Raw genomic sequence first — 20,360 nt, forward strand, 5'->3', positions numbered from 1 at the left:
TTTTTTTCTTTCTATTTCTGCATTGAACCATTTTTCATTATGTTGAGACTTGTTCAATTTCTGTGATTTTCTCAGGTTTTTGTTGTTTCTGTTGTTGTTGATGTCAATGTCCAGCTTTAACCCTAGATGGTCTGGTAGACTGCTGGGTGTTAGTTCAGTTTTCTTGTATCTTTTGAGACTTGCTATTTTATTTTGGTGGGTTCAAGATTGTTTTTTTTTTCATAGGTTTGAGTTTTCCTTCTAGCACCTCTGTAGGTATAGATATCCATATAAACATTGCTTCAATTTAGTATTGCCATGGAATATCATTTTTTGCCATCTGTGGTTTGGAGGTGTTGCTGGGTACAGTAGTGTGGGTTGGCATCTGTGGTATCTTAGGGTCTTCAGCACATCTGTCTAGGACTTTCTGGCTTTTACCGCCTCCATTGTGAATTCAGGTGTAACTCTAATAGGTCTGCCTTTACATGTTACCTGGTCTTTGTCCCTTGCCACTATTAATAATCTTGTTCAGTCTTTTAGTGTTTGGTTAGTATGTGCAGAGGAGACTTTCTTTTCTGACCCAATTGGCTGGCATTCTGAACACTCTTGTGCCTTTAGAGTTATCTCCTTACATTAGGAAATTTCCTTCTATGATTTGAAGATGCTCTCTGGTTCCTTGGCTTTGATTCCTTTACTTCCTCCTTTCACTTGTTTTCAGAGTTGGTCTTTTCAGGTGTCAAGACTCCTGGAAGTTTTGTGCCCAGAAATTTTTAGATTTTACATTCCTTTGGCCAATGTCTCCTTATTTTTTCCATCCTATCCTCAATGCCTGATATTCTTTCTCTAAGCTTTCTGATGGTGAGGGTTGCCTTTGCAGTTACTGTTCAAATACCCACATTTTTCATTTCCAGAATTGCCTGTTTGAATTTTCTTCATTGATTCTACTTTCTTTTCTTCTCTTTCTTTTTTTTTGGGGGGGGGAGGGGTTGGGGCAGAGAAACTGAAGTATTCTCTGAGACAGAAGATGCTGTAAAATGTGACTTCTTGGCTTCCAAGTTGATAGTTTTCTGCTCTCGATGGTGCCGGGCAGATCTTTCGACCTTGGCAACCTCTTCTTTCCCATGCTGCCCTGGCTAGGATGCTATAAGGCCTCCAGGTTGAGTGAGGGGAATGCCTTCAGTGATAGGCCTGCACACTGGTGTTACTGAGATATAAGGTGAAGGAGGGAGGCACCAACAGAGACATGTTAAACACACTGTCCTCTGGGGCCTGGCCTTTTGTGCATGTAAACTTGACACACATGTGAATGCTTCTCTCGCTGGAGGCCACCAGAGCCTGGAGGAGGGAGGTCACATCCATCCGGATCCATCTGTGTTTCTTCAAGGTAGATGACTATGGCACTCTTGGGGGAGCCTTGCTGGAAGACATGGGCTCCTTTACCACAAGGTGTAGGGGAAGCCCCAGCCAATCACCTTGCTTGTAGGGCGGGGTCGGGTCCCCTGAGGATATTTTCTACTAATAAAAATTGCTGGTGTGCTCCCCCCTCCCCTTCTGCTTTCCTGTTCTCCGTGGGAACCTTGGGTTCTGTAAGTCTTTCCTAATTAAAGCTAAATATTTTATTATAGTTTCTGTCTGCCTTCATTTATGCCACTACATTTGGCACCCAATGTGGGGCTTTTCGGATACCGGCCCCGAATCAGAGCATCCTGGATGGCGACCGCTGGGAGGATGGCAATCATACTGATGGTAAGAAATACGGATAGGTTGGGGGCAGGGTTCTTTTCTTATTTCCACAGGAAAACACTCATCTTCAAAGAATTTAAGGGACTCTAAATATTTAATTACTGATGGATGGAAACTAGTTACGATCCACTAAGGATCAGCGATAAAACTAAACATATGCTGTAACTATTAATTATATATATATATATATATGTCTTATTAAACATTTCTTTATAAATATGTAGAGCTGGTTTTGGAGTTGGACTGTGGCTCAGTCCCTCTTCAATCCCAAGCCTGTTGATAAGAGATATTTCAGAGTTTCTGTTTCAGGTCAGGAGCCATGAAATGGGACAAAATAAGAATAATTATATACTTGATAAACTTTCTTTGCCTTTCCTCATATCTCTTTCTTTATGTCCTTGTTGTTAATGTTTAAATTTCCCATAGCAAGCAACAAATTTTCCTACAGTAATCTTTGAAGTTTCCAGGATGAAGATGGGGCCCCACAACCTCAACTCAATCTGTTATGACGTCATAATTTTTTTTTAGCGCTAAAATTAGACCTGTTTTTTTTTTTTTTTGTACCAACTGCACGAGACAGTTTCGAATGGTACACATTTTTGACAACACTCTGGCTGGATCTTCTCAAAACGCTCAGAGGCTAGTTACAATTTTCTTAGGTCAAAGGTTAATTTGGAAATTTTACCATCATTCACTTTCATAGGACCCCCTAAGAAGAACGTTGCCCCCATCTCAGCTGAAAGCAATCTTAGAGGACTACGTCCCCTCTCCCAACAGAGTTTGCCCTCAGGGTTAGGGACATCATTTAGTGGTTGGTATAGGGTTGAGGGGATGGGGGAGATATTTTATGGAATTAGGGGTACATACAAAAAAAGGGGGGATTAACTGGTTTTATGGGATGATTGGTATTTGTGAATTACTGTTTTTAGAAAATTGTATTGATACTGTTTCTTGTATATTAATATATTGAATATTGAATGTGAGTGTTCTTACCTCTATTTTTTGTATAAGAGTATGCTTATAACTTTGTCTATATTGTATTGATACATTTACCATATTACAATGTACATTTCTACCTCTGATATTTATATAATAACATTGTTAACATTTGATATGTAATGACATTGTTTACAGTTGGAGATCATTGTCTTCATATTTTGCACAGTTGTTTATTCTCTTAGTCTTCAAGTTAGATAGGTATTGAGAAATATGTTTGTCATATTTATTTTTAAGATAATCAGGTTTTTTAGATGCATAGAGATTATATTTAGTATAGATAGTATAATCTTCAGTCTCTTCGAAGAGCTGTAGAAAATGGCTTTTAATCTAACCTAAAATTCCATGCCAACAAGACACAATCACTCCTGGCAATACCACTCTACTCCTGAGAGAATGTTGAGCACCAAAGACACTCCACTGTCTTCTTGGCAGAACTGGCCTTTGGGTTAAGAAAAGCCCATACCTCAACTACTGACAAAGATACAGAATATCCATAAATGGATAAAACAGGATTGTCTTATCTTGCCAAGACAGGGTAGGATAGTTCTAAGAAAGTTCCTTGCCTTTAATAATGGTATGTAAGTTATGTTAGGCCTTAGCCAAAGTTGGTTGACTCAACATTGCAAATGAGACTTTGGGTGATTGCCCAGGTAGTCAGTTGTCTCTGTCATTTTTTACACATTTTGGATATTTCTTGTTTGTTAAGTAGTATTAATTCCCTTCTCAGATCTTTGACGGAGTTAAAGATTAGATAATTATAGTTACTCTCTACATTATTTAGACTCCTTGAAATAGAATGTCTAATATATTTATTATTTGTTCTTATTGTATATAGTTGTATTTGGTTTGGCTCTATTTTATTTAGACAAAAGGGGGAGATGTAGGGGAAGCCCCAGCCAATCACCTTGCTTGTAGGGTGGGGTCCCCTGAGGATATTTTCTACTAATAAAAATTGCTGATGTGCTCCCCCCTCTTCTGCTTTCCTGTTCTCCTCGGGAACCTCGGGTTCTGTAAGTCTTTCCTAATTAAAGCTAAATATTTTATTATAGTTTCTGTCTGCCTTCATTTACGCCACTACAACAACGTCCCACACTCAGGTCACAGTGGAGGAGGAAGCAGCCGAGTTGTTGAGAGGGTATAGCAAGACTGACCTGAGTAAGTGTTCCATGGCGGTCACATGATCCAGTTTAAACCACAGGGGTCATGCCATCAGCAGGGGTCCTGTCACTTAGCTGCCAGGAGCTCCTTCTGAAGAGCCCAGCAGTGTTGTAGAGGTGACTTCTGCTGGAGTTAGCATACAACCTATAGAGCCTTTTTTGTCAGGAGCCATTTCCCCCCCCAAAATTATTATAGGGATCATCGCCCTGAGGAGTTTGCAGAGGGCTCCACTTCCCAATCATATTGAGAATTGTTTTATTGACAAGGCCTATTCCACACCCAAATTATCTGTTAATAGAGAGCTATCTGTTAGCGGAACTCGCCTCACATTCCAAACTATCTAGAGAACTAGGTGTGTCAACTCATGAACTCCTGGCAGAGGAATCGTCACTTGACCGATCATAACCTCTTGGCCTATGTGACCGACGTGGATCACGCGGCAAGATCCCGTGCCCCAGCCCCCCAAGCTCCTCATCCAGGGGCTATATAAGCTGCAACCATGACACTAATAAAATGGAGGCTTTGACAAGAACTCTGCTTGGCCTTCTTCCTCTCTCTTGCCCATGTCTTTTCAGGTAGCGCCTCTCCGGGACCCTGGAATTACTGGACCTGCCAGGTGGGTTACACCCATAGACTAAGTAACCCGCCAAGGTGGTCTACACTTTTTCATGTGGTAGAGCACTCTGGAGTCAGGCTGCAGCTTAGGGGCCTCACCCCTCCTGTAAGACAGGACCTTCCTTAAAAAGGGGAGGCAAGGCTGGACCTCTCGGTCCTGTCTACAGGCAGCAGCAAGGATCGAAGATCTGCCTCAGACTCTAAAGCTGTACTGGCTCCAGTCTGGGATTCTCCACTAGAAGCCAGAGAGCTGAGTCTAATGAGAACAGAGTAGGGCAAAACAGCAAAATCCAGCCCTGAGTTTGCTGGGAGTGCCCTGGCTAGGGAGAACTAGGAAAGAATGCATCTTTCCACAGCGGTCTTCATTCTGAGTCTATTTTCATTATCAGGTCTTGACCAGTTTTATTCATTTCCTTACATTTTGTATTTTCTTGGATTTTTAAGTTCATTCACATCATTACATGGTTTATGTATTTTCCTGGATTTCTTAATGAGATTTCTTTCATTTCTTTTGAAGTGCCTCTTTGATCTTCATACACGCTTTATTAATAAATCTCTTTTTCTTCTGCTTCAGATGTGTTGGAATATTTAGTGCCTGCTGCATCATGGTTACTGGACTGCAGTGAAGACCTTGTCCTGACTGTTACTGATTGTGTTTTTAGACTGATATCTAGGCATCTGGAATTGGGATCATTACAGGTCTGGGTGATTTTATCTGGTTTCTGCTCTGTTTGATGAATGTATTACTCCTTGGTTTCTGATCCTACCCAAAGTTTACGGCAGTGTGGTGGCTGTGTGCTGATTATTTTGTAACCCTAGGTTTGACAGTATTGACCTTCCTCACTGAAGGTTTCCCATACCCTGTCTTTCTTTGGGCCTAGTGTGTCCAAGGTCCTAGTACTTGGGATTTCTCTGGAATATGGGAGTCTGGTGATTCTTTCAGGCCACTCTCACTTCTCAGGCAGAAATCCTTCATACTTGACTAATAACATCAACTCTAAGTTTGATATTTTCCTTCAGTTCTTCCTAGGTATGTGGGGATTTTGTGTGTTCTAATTAAACCTCTGTCTGCTCATGGTCAACCTATGTGTCTATCCATGCAAGTGTTTCTCTGGGAGCACTTATGAGGAAAGACTCTAAAATCAGCATGGACACTTCTTTCCTGGTGTACATGAGACAAAAACCAGGCAAATTTGAAAGGGCTGGAGTCTGTTGTGAGTGGCTCTGCCTATTTGTGTGTATAGTGTGAGAGGTGGGAGTAGCTGCAGCCCCTGCTTCACATCCCTTTGGTTTGTGAATGTCTATCTTTTTCTCTTTGTAAAATAGTGCAGAATGTTCTGTTTCTGACAACTGGAAGTTTGACAATTCGAGTAACCATGCAGAAGAACAAAGGCCATGTGTGTGGTTTCTAAGACAGTGGGCCTCTGCTCTTTTTGAAAATGGTGAACGCCCAGTTCCCATTCTGTGATCTCATAGCTCCAGAATTGATGAAGTTTAGCCTTTGGCAGGTAATTACATCAAGAGTGTAGTACTTTCAGCTGGGTGGTGGTGGTACATGCCTTTAATCCTAGTACTTGGGAGTTCAGAAACAGGTGATCTCTGTGAGTTTGAGGCCAACTTGGTCTAAAACAGCTAGTTCCAGGACAGGCTTCAAAGTTACAGAGAAAGTTTCTTGAAAAAGAAGGAAAAATAATTTAAGTGTGTACTACTCTCATAAACAGGATAAATGATCAGATTAAGGACACCTTGGAAAAGTTCACTTTATAAACCAGTAAGTTCTCCTCAGCAGACATGAAAACTGCCATTCACCTGGGATATTTTTTATAGCAGCCCCACATGTTTGCGGGACAATGGTCTTGTACCCTGTAAAGATTTGTCACTTGATTTCATTTAATAAACTGCTGACTGGCCAATAGCCAGACAGGAAGTATAGGCAGGGTGACCCAAATAGAATTCTGGAAAGAAGAAAGTCTCAACCTGTAATCATCACCCAGACACAGAGGAGGAAAGATGAGAATTTCTCACTGATAAAAGGTCCCAAACCATGTGGCTAATACAGACAAGAATTATGGATTAATGTAAAATGTAAGAGTTAATTAATAAGAAGCCTGAGCTAATAGACAAAGCAGTTTATAATTAATGTAGACCTCTGTGTGTTGCTATGGACTGAACAGCTGCAGACCAGGGCAGGTCAGAAAGCTCCACCAAGACCCATGGGCAAAGATAGTTCCAGTAATGAGGGTCGCAGGAGATCCTTTGAGAAGTCCAGGGGAGGAAAACTGTGGGAAAACAGTGCTTTAGCAGATGAGCATGCAAACAAACAAACACCAAAAAAAAAAAAAAAAAAAAAAAAAAAACCCAGGCTTCCCCCACACACACACCAAAAGCCATGATGTTTTGAGGAGACCTTTAGTCTCTTTCAGGAACAGCTGATCCTGGAAATAGAGGAGACAAGAGGTCAGATGACAAATTTTTGAGTTTTTCAACTATTTAATAGATCCATTTGTATGTTCCCATCTGTCGAGTATGTTCTCAACGTAGCCGCAATCAGGCAAGGGTTGCTTGTGTGTTCTCCAGGGCATTGGTACTGGGAGGAGAACATTTTGGGAGAAGTTCCTGTTCTCATCCTCATGGAGGACTGGTATCATTGTAATGAGGGCCTGTTGGAGTGAATTTGTCACCTTAGTGCCAGGTAATCACATGGTGTCTGTCACTCACTTCTCTTCTATCAATCACCATGTGAGAGGACAGCAGCAAATTGTCTGAGACTCTGGAATCCAGATGCTGGCAGCTTGTTCTTTATCTTTCCACCTGCAGAACTCTCTTTCCTCTTGCTGGTTCTTTATGTTTTGGTAATTTTTTATTTATGATGCTTTGTTGAAACACATAATTTTATATAATCTTATAACTTTAATCTGTAGAAAACCTTTGTTTGGCAAACTCCTAGGGCTTCATGGTGGATCTAACACAATTCTCTATACTCATAGGTTAAAGAGCTCTCTCTCCTCATCAGAGAAGTTTCTTAAAGCAAGAATCTGTGTTTAACAAAAACCCTCAACACTCAGAGGAGTGTCTGTGGAGGTCCCAGGCATAAATGTGTTATTCCTATTGTTCCTTCCTCTGAGGCTCAGACACCATCCTGGAGGAAGGATGAAAAGGCTTTAGATCCAGAGGTCACAGAATTGCAATGAAGCCGTGTCTTCTGGACATGAGAGTCCTGCTGCCCTTAGGAGCTCTGTGATCAAGGCTGTCAGTATTCTAGCATGGAAGGGAAAGGAGCTCACTGGCCCCTCCCCTAACTGAAAGATGTTGACAGTTGGTGGCTTCTACAGGAGGAAGAGTCAGCTTTCCTTATGGTGTTGATGCAAGGGTAAGTTGAGCAGCATTTGGTGGACAGCCCTACACACATGAGAATAAGAACATAAAATGATCTCATAGCTGGTTGTGAGATCAGGGAGGATGTGGAGAAATTAAGGAGACAATGTTAAAAGTATACTATATGTATGAATTTCTCAGAAAGTAACTAATATGTATTACTTGAAAGTCATTGATTAATGCAGCTAAAATCTTTATAAAACCTTTTTATATTTTAAAGGAACAGGGTGAGAATTCACTGTTACTGAATTTTTCTCTATGTACGGTGGAAGTCATTGTCACTGTGGCTCAGTTCTATGTGCTTTGGACTAAAGGATTTTGGCTACAGAGTCAGATGATGGGTTCATTCACTTATGTTTTTCAACTATTTCCCTTTTTCAGGAAATGTGAACTCCTGCCTTGTGGATCTTACCGAGGCCTGTGAGAAATGTTTCATAATCTTTGGGGAAAAGGTTATTTTAAGCCTTTTGTCTGTGGTCCTTTGACCTCCAAGAGTCCTGTCTCTGTGCTGAGGACAACCTTTCAGACTGCCTGCCCTATTTGCTACAAGGTCCTTGACCCAGGAACAGTGCCTACTCCTGCACTGAGGTTATCCACCCAAAGGGGAACAGTTCCTGCTCCTGCACTGAGGAGATCCACCCAGAGTCAGTCACAGCATAGATTGGACCAAGACACCAAGACTCTCCTGGCTGAATTTGAAGGAAGAGATGGGCAGGTGTCAATGCAAGAATTCCTCCAACAACCTGAAAGGCAATATGACAACACCAGATTCCAGGGATCCTGAAACAAGAAGACTTGAACACCCTATTCCAGAAGAAGTAGAAGAAATTGACTTGAATCGTAACATTATGAAAATGATAGAGTACCTTAAACAGGATGTGAAAAACTGTTGTAAAGAAGTGGAGAAGACAAACAAAAAGGTAGAAGAAATGAATAAATCTCTCAAAGATACCCAAGAAAACTATGATAAAGCAACCAAACAAGTAATGGAAACAGTTCAAATCTTGAAAAAATGAAATAGAGGTAATGAAGAAAACATAAACCGAGGGAAGGCTGGATATGGAAAATCTGGGTAACCGATCAGGAACTACAGAGTCAAGCATAACCAACAGAATACAAGAGATAGAAGAAAGAATCTCAGACACCGAAGATACTGTAGAGGAAATAAACTCATTGATTAAAGAGAATAACAAATCCAACAAATTCTTAACACAAAACATCCAGGAAATCTGGGACACCGTGAAAAGACCAAACCTAAGAATAATAGGGATAGAAGAAGGAGAAGAATTATAGCTCAAAGGCCCAGAAAATATAGTCAACAAAATTATAGAAGAAAACTTTCCCAACCTAAAGAAGGATATTCCTATGAAGGTACAAGAAGCATACAGAACACCAAATAGACTGGATTTAAAAAAAAGCATCCCCTCACCATATAATAATCAAAACACAAAACATACAGAATAAAGAGCAAATATTAAGAGTTGCAAAGGAAAAAGGTCAAGTAACATATAAAGGGAAATCTATCAGAATTACATCTGACTTCTCAATGGAAACCATGAAAGCCAGAAGGTCTTGGATAGATATGCTGCAGATACTAAGAGACAATGGATGCAACCCCAGACTACTATATCCAGCAAAGCTTGCATTCACCATCAATGAAGAAAACAAGATATTCCAAGACAAAATCAGATTTAAACAATACTTAGCCACAAACCCAGCCTTACAGAAAATACTAGAAGGAAAACCACAAACCAAGGAAGCCAACAACACCCATAATAACACAAGCATCTAACAACCCTCCACCAGCACAACTTAAAGAATGGAAACACAAAAACACTACCACCAGGAAAAATAACTGGAGTTAGCAACCACTGGTCATTAATATCACTTAATATCAATAAACTCAATTCACCTATAAAAAGGCACAGGTTAAGAGAATGGATATGAAAACAGGATCCAACATTCTACTGTTTACAAGAAACACACCTCAAACTCAAAGACAGACACAATCTCAGAGTAAAGGGTTGGGAAAAGGCTTTCCAATCAAATGGTCCAAAGAAACAAGTGGGTGTGGCTATACTAATATCTAACAAAATTGACTTCAAACTAAAATCAATCAGAAGAGATAGAGAAGGACACTTTATTCTCATAACAGGAACAATTCGTCAGAAGGAAGCCTCAATCCTGAATATCTACACCCCTAATATAAAAGCACCTACATATGTAAAAGAAACATTACTAGAACTCAAAGTAAACATCAAACCCCACACTCTAATAGTAGGAGATCATTCTGCTCTCACCAATGGACAGGTCAACCAGACAGAAACTTAACAGAGAAATAAGAGAACTAACAGATGTAATGAACCAAATGGACTTAACAGACATCTATAGAACATTCCACCCAAACAGAAAAGAATATACCTTCTTCTCAGCATCTCATGGAACCTTCTCAAAAATTGATCACATGATTGGTAACAAAGCAAACATCCATAGATACAAAGAAATTGTAGTAACCACTTGTGTACTATCAGATCACCATGAAATAAAGTTAAAATTCAACAAGTCTACCCCCAGAAAGCCTACAAACTCATGGAAACTGAACAGTCAACTACTGAACCACCCCTGGATCAAGGAAGAAATAAAGAAAGGAATTAAAGACTTCCTTGAATTTAATGGAAATAAAGACACAACATACTCAAACCTATGGGACACTATGAAAGCAGTGCTAAGAGGAAAGTTCGTAGCACTAAGTGCCCACATAAAGAAAATGGAGAAAGCACACATTAGCGCCTCAACAGCACACCTGAAAGCTCTAGAAAAAAAAAGAAGCAGACTCACCCAGGAGGAGTAGAAGACTGGAAATAATCAAACTGAGGGCTAAAAGCAAAAAAATAGAAACACAGAAAACAATCTAAAGAATCAATGAAACAAAAAGCTGGTTCTTGGAGAAAACAAGATTGACAAACCCCTATCCAAACTAATCAAACAGCAGAGAGAGAGAGAACTTGCAAATTATTAAGATCAGAAATAAAAAGGGGACATAACCACAGACACAGAGGAAATTCAGAGAATCAATAGATCTTACTAACAAAAGCCTGTATGCCACAAAATTGGAAAATGTAAAAGAAATGGACACTTTTATAGATAAGTACGACATACCAAAGTATAACCAGGACCAGGTGAACAATCTAAATAGACCTGTCAGTTGCGACGAATTAGAAGCTGTTATCAAAAATCTCCCTACCAAAAAAAGCCCAGGACCAGATGGTTTCAATGCAGAATTCTACCAGAACTTCTGAGAAGAGCTAATACCTATACTCCTTAATGTATTTCACAAAATAGAAACAAAAGAGTCATTACCAAACTCCTTTTATGAAGCTACAGTTACCCTGATACCAAAACCATACAAAGACTCAACCAAGAAAGAGAATTACAGGCCAATCTCACTCATGAACATTGATGCAAAAATTCTCAATAAAATACTGGCAAACCGAATCCAAGAACACATTAGAAAAATTATCCATTATGATCAAGTAGGCTTCATCCCAGAAATGCAGGGCTGGTTCAACATATGCAAATCTATCAATGTAATCCATCATATAAATAACCTGAAAGAAAAAAACATATGATCATTTCATTAGATGCTGAAAAAGCATTTGACAAAATTCAACACCCCTTTATGATAAAGGTCTTGGAGAGATTAGGGATACAAGGTTCATACTTAAATATAATAAAAGCTATATACAGCAAGCCGACAGCTAACGTCAAATTAAATGGATAGAAACTCAAAGCCATTCCACTAAAATCAGGAACAAGACAAGGCTGTCCACTCTCTCCATACCTCTTCAATATAGTACTTGAAGTTCTAGCAATAGCAATAAGACAACATAAGGAGATTAAGGGGATTCGAATTGGAAAGGAAGAAGTTAAACTTTCATTATTTGCAGATTATATGATAGTGTACATAAGCGACCCCCAAAACTACCAAAGAACTCCTACAGTTGATAAACACCTTTAGTAATGTGGCAGAATACAAGATCAACTCCAAAAAATCAGTTGCCCTACTATACACAAAGGATAAAAAAGCAGAAAGGGAAATTAGAGAACCATCACCTTTCACAATAGCCACAAATAGCATAAAATATCTTGGGGTAACTCTAACCAAGGAAGTGAAAGATCTATTTGACAAGAACTTTAAGTCTTTGAAGAAAGAAATTAAAGAGGATACCAGAAAATGGAAGGATCTCCCTTGCTCTTGGATTGGGAGGATCAACATAGTAAAAATGGCAATTCTACCAAAAGCAATCTATAGATTAAATGCAATCCCCATCAAATTCCAACAAAATTCTTCACAGACCTTGAGAGAACAATAATCAAGTTCATATGGAAAAACAAAAAACTCAGGATAGCCAAAACAATCCTATACAATAAAAGTACTTCTGGAGGCATTACCATCCCTGACTTCAAACTCTATTACAGAGCTACAGTAATGAAAACAGCTTGGTATTGGCATAAAAACAGAGATGTTGACCAATGGAATTGAATCAAAGACCCGGATATTAACCCACAAACCTATGAACACCTGATTTTCAACAAAGTAGCTAAAAGTATACAATGGAAGAAAGAAAGCATCTTTAACAAATGGTGCTGGTATAACTGGATTTCAACATGTAGAAAAATGAAAATAGATCCATATCTATCACCATGCACTAAATTCAAGTCTAAATGGATTAAAGACCTCAATATAAATCTGACCATGCTGAACCTGATAGAAGAGAAAGTGGGAAGTAGTCTGCAACACATGGACACAGGAGACCAATTCCTAAGTATAACCCTGTTGTAGGGAGCTGCGGGCTGCATTCCTGCCACCCCAGTTCTGGTCGCCTGGCTAGCTTATGCCCTGAAATAACAACACACAAACTGTATTCTTTTAAACACTGCTTGGCCCATTATATCTAGCCTCTTCTTGGCTAATTCTCATGTATTAATTTAGCCCATTTCTAATAATCTGTGTAGCACCCCAAGGTGCGCTTACCAGGAAGATTCTAGCCTACGTCCATCCTGGGTCAGAGCTTCATCACATCTGCCCTGGAGAAAAGCGGCATCATGTCTGACTCTGAGAGGAGCTGCCCTGCATCTGAGCTTACTTCTTCTTCCTCCCAGCATTCTGTTCTGTTTACTCCACCCACCTATGTTCTAACCTATGAGGGCCAAGCAGTTTCTTTATTATTTAACCAATGACCTTCCTCCATCATAACCCCAGCAGCACAGACAATAAGACCAACAATAAATAAATGGGACCTTTTGAAACTGAGAAGCTTCTGTAATGCAAAGGACACTGTCATTAAGACAAAAAGGCAACCTACTGAATGGGAGAAGATCTTTACCAACCCTGTATCAGACAAAGGTCTGATCTCCAAAATATATAAAGAACTCAAGAAACTAGACATTTGTCGTCACCCGTGTGGGTCCAATACAGATTCCCTAACCCGGCTGGAATGGAGTCGCGAGGAATAAACTGACACAGCTTACACGGTCATCATGGAAAAAGCCAGATCACCCTTTATTCTCCAAACATCTTAAAACATCTTATATATCCAGATCAATTGAGCGGGGGGGGGGGGGGCACATTAGGCTGTCTCCTAGGCAACCAGGTGCCTGGGCTCAAGTCACGTTCGCATCTATCAGTCAGGTCGGCTATGAATTAGCATCTCTATAGGACATCCTCCAAATTACAAAGGAAGGGAAGCACCAAACTTCTAAACTCTTAAGTCATCAGCTTTGGTCAACATCTCTTCTCAGGTAATCTACATTTTAACAAAAGAAAGCTAGGAGCAGCTCACCCTGGCTTTTGTTAAAGCAGAGACAGCTTGTCTGCAGAGCTACATGACCAGCTCAGACCTGGCTAATGGCTTTTGTGCCAAATCAAAATATGGGTCCACAATCCACTCTCTCTTATTAATTTTAATAACCCCCATGCTTCTGCAACAGGACAGATAAGTCGCGCCTGATTTGGGCTAAGTTCTCTTCATTTACCCAAATTTTCCCATCATTGGAACAGGAATCATTTATGCAAGCCCCTGTCTTAGGCATCTGGGGAGAAGAAGCTTCAAACCCGTCATTGACTGCCGACCTCTGTAAAGAGAAGAGATTAGTGGAGAGAAATATACTTTTCAGGCCCTGTGTATCAGCCATATCTTTTTTCAGGATGTATCATAATGCTTAATGAATAATTATGCTCCCAAAGACTATATTCTCCTATCTTAAAGGAGAGTAGAATCACCTGAGTTGAAAATGTTTCTTCCACTGGTACAGAATATCATTCAGAGTTTACTTTCTCAGCATACATATCAACTCTCAACATTCATCGTCAAAACCTCTCTTTCAGCCAACTGTCAATTGCAGCAATTCACAATCATGATTTTTCCACATCATCGGTCAATACCAATCTTTAAATTTCTAATACCGTAATTTCATATTTAGCTGGTCAAAACCAGGTCTCCCAATTATTAATAATTTCATATTTAGCTGGTCAATACCAGCTCTCCAAATTATTAATAATTTCATATTTATCCAGTCAGTACCAGCTCTCCAAATTATTCATAATTTCATATTTAGCTGGTCAGTACCAGCTCTCCAATTATTTATAATTTCATATTTAGCCGGTCAGTACCAGCTCTCCAATTATTTATAATTTCATATTTAGCCAGTCAGTACCAGCTCTCCAATTATTTATAATTTCATAATTTTCTTTACCATAAATTTATATTCTTTTCTGTCATTACCTATGTATTTAGCACCATTGGTCATTACCAGATTTTTCCCATCATCTTATATGCAGCTGTAAATATCAGGTCATTACCGTTAAGAGTATAATACCATTTGCTGTTATTAAATCTCATTTTCAGTCTCTGTGTAGCTGTTAAACCTTTAGTCTGCCCCCTTGTTAAGTGAAGAGGGATTTTAGTCATACTTTATTTTGCATCTTTCTTTCCTTAAGGGGAGAGCTTAGGTCTTAGTTCTTAGGTTTAATATTTTATTCAAAATGAGTCCTGTCCCATAAACCAAGAACACTCAAATGTTCAGTTTGTATCTTAGTTCTGAAGCAACAGACACCGCAGTCAGCTCCTCTCAGCAGGATCTCTCTGTCCGAAGTCTCCCTGCAGTCAGCTCCTCTCAGCAGGATCTCTGTCCGAAGTCTCCTGGCAGCACTGCGAGTTGCGGGTCCGGATCAGGCTCCTCTCTGTGGGCTGGGTTACTGGATTCCTCCTGGAGCCGTTTTCTTTCTGTTCCTTCTGCGGCGCGGTTGTCAGCCACGCTGTCCTCAGGTCCGTTGTCCTTCTGCTGAGTAAATAAAATTAGCCGCTCTGGAAGCCATCTTGCTTGGTTTTCATCCTGTGAGAAAACACAGACATGCCTTCGACCCCATATTAGGATGGGGTCGGGTCCCTTCCAAATCCTAGTGCACGGATCTTTCCATTTGGCTTTAGCAAATGTGGTTTTTGTACCGCTATGCCACAATCTGTCCGCGGCTGATTGCTCATGGACATCTGTATTTAGAAAGTTTAGCGTAAACAATGCATTATTTAAGGCGTTGTGTGGCATCTGAGGATACAACTCCCCTGTCTTTATTTTTTGGAGTTGTGTTTTCAAGGAGCTATGTGCATGCTCCACAATTCCTTGTCCTTGAGGATTATATGGAATACCAGTCTTATGAATGATATTCCATTGAGTACAAAATCTTTGAAAAGCTTTGTTAACATATCCAGATCCATTGTCCATCTTTATTACCTTTGGGGTTCTTATGCATGAAAAGCATTTTAAGCAATGAGTTATTACATGCTTGGCAGCTTCCCCAGTTTGTGCTGTGGCCATTATGAATCCTGAGTAAGTATCAATTGTCACATGCACATATCTCAATTTTCCAAACTCAATAATGTGAGTTACATCCATTTGCCATATATGGTTGGGAAGAAGTCCTTGGGGATTTACTCCCAAATGAGGCCCAGGTAGATATTGTGGGCATATTTTTAACAATTTGTCGAGCAGCTTCTCTGGTCAGCTTAAATTCTTTTCTTAAACTTAAGCTGTTTTGATGATGCAAAGCATGTGATTGCTGTGCAAATTCAGCCTGAGATATAGCAATTATTTTTGTAAGTTCATCAGCTAGAGCATTACCTTCAGCTAACGGACCATGAAAACTTGAATGCACTCTGATATGTCCCACAAAACATGGTAACTTTCTACATTGTATGGCTTTCTGAATCTGCTGAAACAATATTTTAACTTGTTCATTGCTAGTTCCTACATATGACACTGTTTCCAGGATCTTTAACGCTTCATAAATATACCGGCTATCAGTATATAAATTGAAAGCCTTATTATCAAAATTCTTAAATACCAGAGCTACAGCCCGCAGTTCAACTATTTGAGCGGAAGCTGGTTCTGTCTGTACCACGTGTCCTTTGCCATTGACAACATAAGCAGCTTTTCCATTAGATGAGCCATCAGTGAAAATCAACAAAGCATCCTTTAAGGAATTCTTTGCTACTATTTTAGGAAAAATGAATGAATTCTGTTGTGTAAACTGCAGTAACTGGTCAGCTGGGAAAAGATTATTAATCTGACCTTGAAACTGAGCAAACGCAATTGCCCATGAGTCACTATTTTGAAATAACCATTCAATTTGCTGCTTAGTGTAAGGAACATTGATTACAGCTGGTTTTTTGCCAAAATATTTTCTAGATTCCATTCTGCTCTTCTGTGCTAAGCATGCTACTGCTTCAAAATAAGGATTTAATACTTTTGCTGGTGATACAGGCAGATGCACCCATAAAAGTGGTCCGTTCTGCCATAAGACTGCTGTAGGAGTCAGCCTTGTAGGTAAAATACATGCTTGCCATGTCTGGCTATAATCAATATAGCACACCTGCTGTTCCTGCATAGCCTGCTCTATCTGTGAGAGAGTCTGTCTGGCGGCTTCTGAAAGCTGCCTGCTAGAATTTGGATCACTGTCTCCTTTAAGTATCTCACTTAAAGGCTCAAGGTCTCCTGTAGGAAACCTCAAATAAGGTCTTAGCCATTGTATATTTCCTAATAGCCTTTGAAAGTCATTAAGAGTCTTTAAGTCATCCTTCCTAATTTCTATCTTTTGAGGCTTACTTTCTTTGGGGTATACATATGACCTAGATATTGAAAAGGCGAGTGCCTCTGTACTTTCTCAGGAGCAATAACCAAACCTGCATGGCTTAGACACTGCTGTAACAATCCATATGTCTCTAGTAAAGTATCTTCATTTCTATGAGCCAGCAAGATGTCGTCTGTGTAATGAATTGTGTAGTCCTGTGGAAATTGATTTCTAACCTCCTGTATACCTTGGGCTACGAATTTTTGGCATAAAGTAGCACTATTTAACATACCCTGGGGCAAGATATTCCATTGATATCTCCTCATTGGCTCTTTAAAATTAACTGAAGGAATGCTAAAAGCAAAACTTTGACAGTCTTGTGGCACTAACAGAATTGTATAAAAACAATCTTTCAAGTCTAAGATAATCTTATGCGTGCCTTTTGGAATGGCTGCCGGGGACGGCAGCCCCGGTTGCAATGCTCCCATTGGCTGCATGGTTGCATTGACTTCTCTTAAATCCTGAATTAATCTCTACTTTCCCAATTTCTTTTTAATAACAAAACTTGGAGAGTTCCATGGAGAATTAGATGGTGAAATATGTCCACTATCTAGCTGTTCCTGCACTAACTGCTGGGCAGCTTGTAATTTTTCTTGTGTTAGAGGCCACTGACTCACCCATACAGGCTCATCACTTTTCCATATTATCAGGTCTGTATGGCTTAAAAGTTCCTTCATGGCCTTCCTCATCCTTCCAATGCAGTTCGTTACTACTCTGTTCAGGATTTCTAGTCTGAACAATTCCTTGTAACTGTGTAATAGTCTCTGTTTTGGGCCACTTAGAAGGCCACTGACTGGCGGTTATGACGGAAGTATCCGCACTAGTATCCAGGAGGCCAGAAAATCTTTTTCCATTTATAAACAAAGTGAGTTCTGGTCTCTGAGGACCTATGGTCTGTACCCCAAATGCATCAGACGAACAAATCCATCTTCTCTCTTTTCCTTTTTACTCTGATTATTGGTTTGCACAGCTGGAAGTAAGATTAGTTGTGCAAGCCTCTGACCTGCCTTTACTACAGAAACTCCCTTAGGTGAATGAACCATTATCTTGATCTCTCCCTCAAAGTCAGCATCTATGACTCCAGGAGCCACTAAGATCCCTTGCATGGTTGAGCTACTTCTTCCTAGCAGTAATCCTACAGTACCTTTTGGTAAAGGCCCATAGGTCCCTGTGGGGAGAGCTTGTATCCCCATCTCAGTCGTTATAACCGTGTAAACAGCTGAACTGAGGTCAAGCCCTGCATTCCCTGGTGTGGCTCTGAAAAGGTCCTGTATATATATCCTTGTTGGTGTGCAGATTGCTGGATTGCCCCATAAATTTGTCGCGGGGCCTGAAGCTGGCCCCTGAATCCGTTTCCCGAAAGGGGATTTCCAAGATCATCTCTTTTTGATCTTCACTCACTAGTCCAATGCTTTCCTCTCCTGCATCTCCTACACAATCCTGGTTCTCTCCTAGTTCTAGGGCTTGCTCTCCTATCAGGACATCGTCTGATCTGATGTCCCATAAGACCACATCCAAAACAGCCTCCAGGCATTCCTGTAGCTTGCGCTTTTCCTGGGGCTAGGTCTCCCTGCTGGGATAAGACATCATTAATTGTCTTTCCCTGTAAAGCAGCCGCTAATGCCATTCCTTGCATATATGATTGGCCAATGTCCGAGCAGATTCGGATATAATCTGCAACTTTACCTTGTTTCTTAAAAGGCCTTATAGCCGCCTTGCATATAGCATTGGCGTTCTCAAATGCTAACTGCTTAATTATTATCTGTGCTGCTTCTGAGTCTCCAATCAACTTACTAGATGCCTGAGTTGGTCTGGAAACAAAATCCTGAAATAACTCATCTGGTCCCTGTCTTAATCTAGACAACTCCTCAGTCTGCTCTTTTGACGATGGAAGCTTATTCCAGGCCTTCTTGGCTGCTGTAGTGATCTGGACATAAGCTACCATATTATATTCTAATTGCTGATTTGCTCCCGTATAGGGTCCTTTACCTGCCAGCATCTCGTATGAAATAGGAATCTGCTGAGTCCTGTTTCTCTCGGCTGTGGCCTGACACTGTTCTGTAAATTCAGTTTTCCACAATAGATAGCCTCCTCCTGACAGGCAAGCCTTGGCTATCTGCTTCCAATCTGCTGGTGGCAGAGCTTCTACAGCTATATTTTCCACCAGTGTCTGGGTAAAGGATGCCGTGGCACCATATTGAGCACAAGCAGTTTTTAATTCTTTGAGTAACTTAAATGATATAGGAGTATGTACTCTAAGCAGATTTCCTTGCGCATCTCTCTGCTTGATAACTGGGAACAATTGAAATCCTTGCACCTCTTCTTCTCTGCTAACGACTTCTCTGATACAAGCTTGTAGAGGAGATTCACTGTTATCATTATGCCTCTGCTTCACCTTCAGTGTACTCTGAGCCAAGGGTGGATCTAAGCCCGCCATTGCTGTAGGAAGGCTATTGTTCTTCTGAAAAGAATCCTGTATCTGCATAGCTCCTAATCTGCGTGATAGTGAGGTTACCATCCTTCTCAGGCCTTTTATTTCTCTCTGAACTCTGTCCTCATGTCCCTGCCTCTCAGCATTACCGTTTGCTAGTGAGAGGGATGAGAACTCCCTTTCAAGGCCTGAATCATTAGTCTCTGGCCTGTTGTTACTGCTCTGTTCTGAAAGAGTATCTAGTAACTCCTCAGGTAGAGCAGATGGAACTGCCTCCTGTTGATCAGGATCTGAGTCCAACCTCTCCTGTATCAGCATCCAAAAATAAGGCGTATCCTCAGGGATGCTTTCTGGTCCATAATTACAATAATGTTGTTGGGTTCTCATTCTTACTTCTCTCCATACAGCTATGTCTACAGTCCTACACTGTGAAAACCGAGGGCATATCTCGTCTATGAATTCTAAAAATTCCTGTATCTGTACTCTCTCTCCTCTGTCTTTTAAAATATCTTCAATTAACTGCATGGTCATTCGATTGCTTTCTCCTTGTCCCATATTTCTATATTTACCAGCTTTACTCCCGATATTACAATGCCGTTTCGTTATCTAAGCGTACTTTACTCACGCATCCACTGATTTTTTTCTCGCGGGTTCTGGTTACTTCTTCCTTGCTTTGTGGGGAGCGCTGATCAGCCTCTCATTCTCCTCCATCCTTTGTCCGGTTTCCTTCTGGGATCCAGCGATCAGCACTCACCGTCTCTCTCGTGTTGTCCCTTCTCCGGGGTCATGGAGTTCGGCGGTCAGCACCACGTTCCTTTTCGTACTTCTTCCTCCGGCATTCGTCTCAGGGTTCAGTAGTCAGCACCACGTTGT

The 20,360-nt window shown here is 40.5% G+C and overlaps 1 protein-coding gene and 1 pseudogene across 1 annotated transcript; both read right to left on the minus strand.

The window, feature by feature from the left end:
* Nucleotides 1-1,155: 1,155 nt before the first annotated feature.
* On the minus strand, nt 1,156-4,840 carry LOC130886060 (growth/differentiation factor 9-like; annotated as a pseudogene).
* A 13,609-nt stretch (nt 4,841-18,449) lies between these two features.
* Nucleotides 18,450-20,042, minus strand: LOC130886154 (endogenous retrovirus group K member 5 Gag polyprotein-like). The gene has a single exon (XM_057788088.1). It carries the CDS (start codon nt 20,040-20,042, stop codon nt 18,450-18,452), a length of 1,593 nt encoding a protein of 530 aa, XP_057644071.1.
* Between the last annotated feature and the right edge of the window lie 318 nt (nt 20,043-20,360).

This window comes from Chionomys nivalis, chromosome 1, assembly GCF_950005125.1.
Source record: "Chionomys nivalis chromosome 1, mChiNiv1.1, whole genome shotgun sequence".
Classification (NCBI taxonomy): domain Eukaryota; kingdom Metazoa; phylum Chordata; class Mammalia; order Rodentia; family Cricetidae; genus Chionomys; species Chionomys nivalis.

Excerpts from the sequence above, each read along its gene's own strand:
- LOC130886154 (XM_057788088.1), bottom strand. The coding sequence starts at position 20,042 with ATGGGACAAGGAGAAAGCAATCGAATGACCATGCAGTTAATTGAAGAT.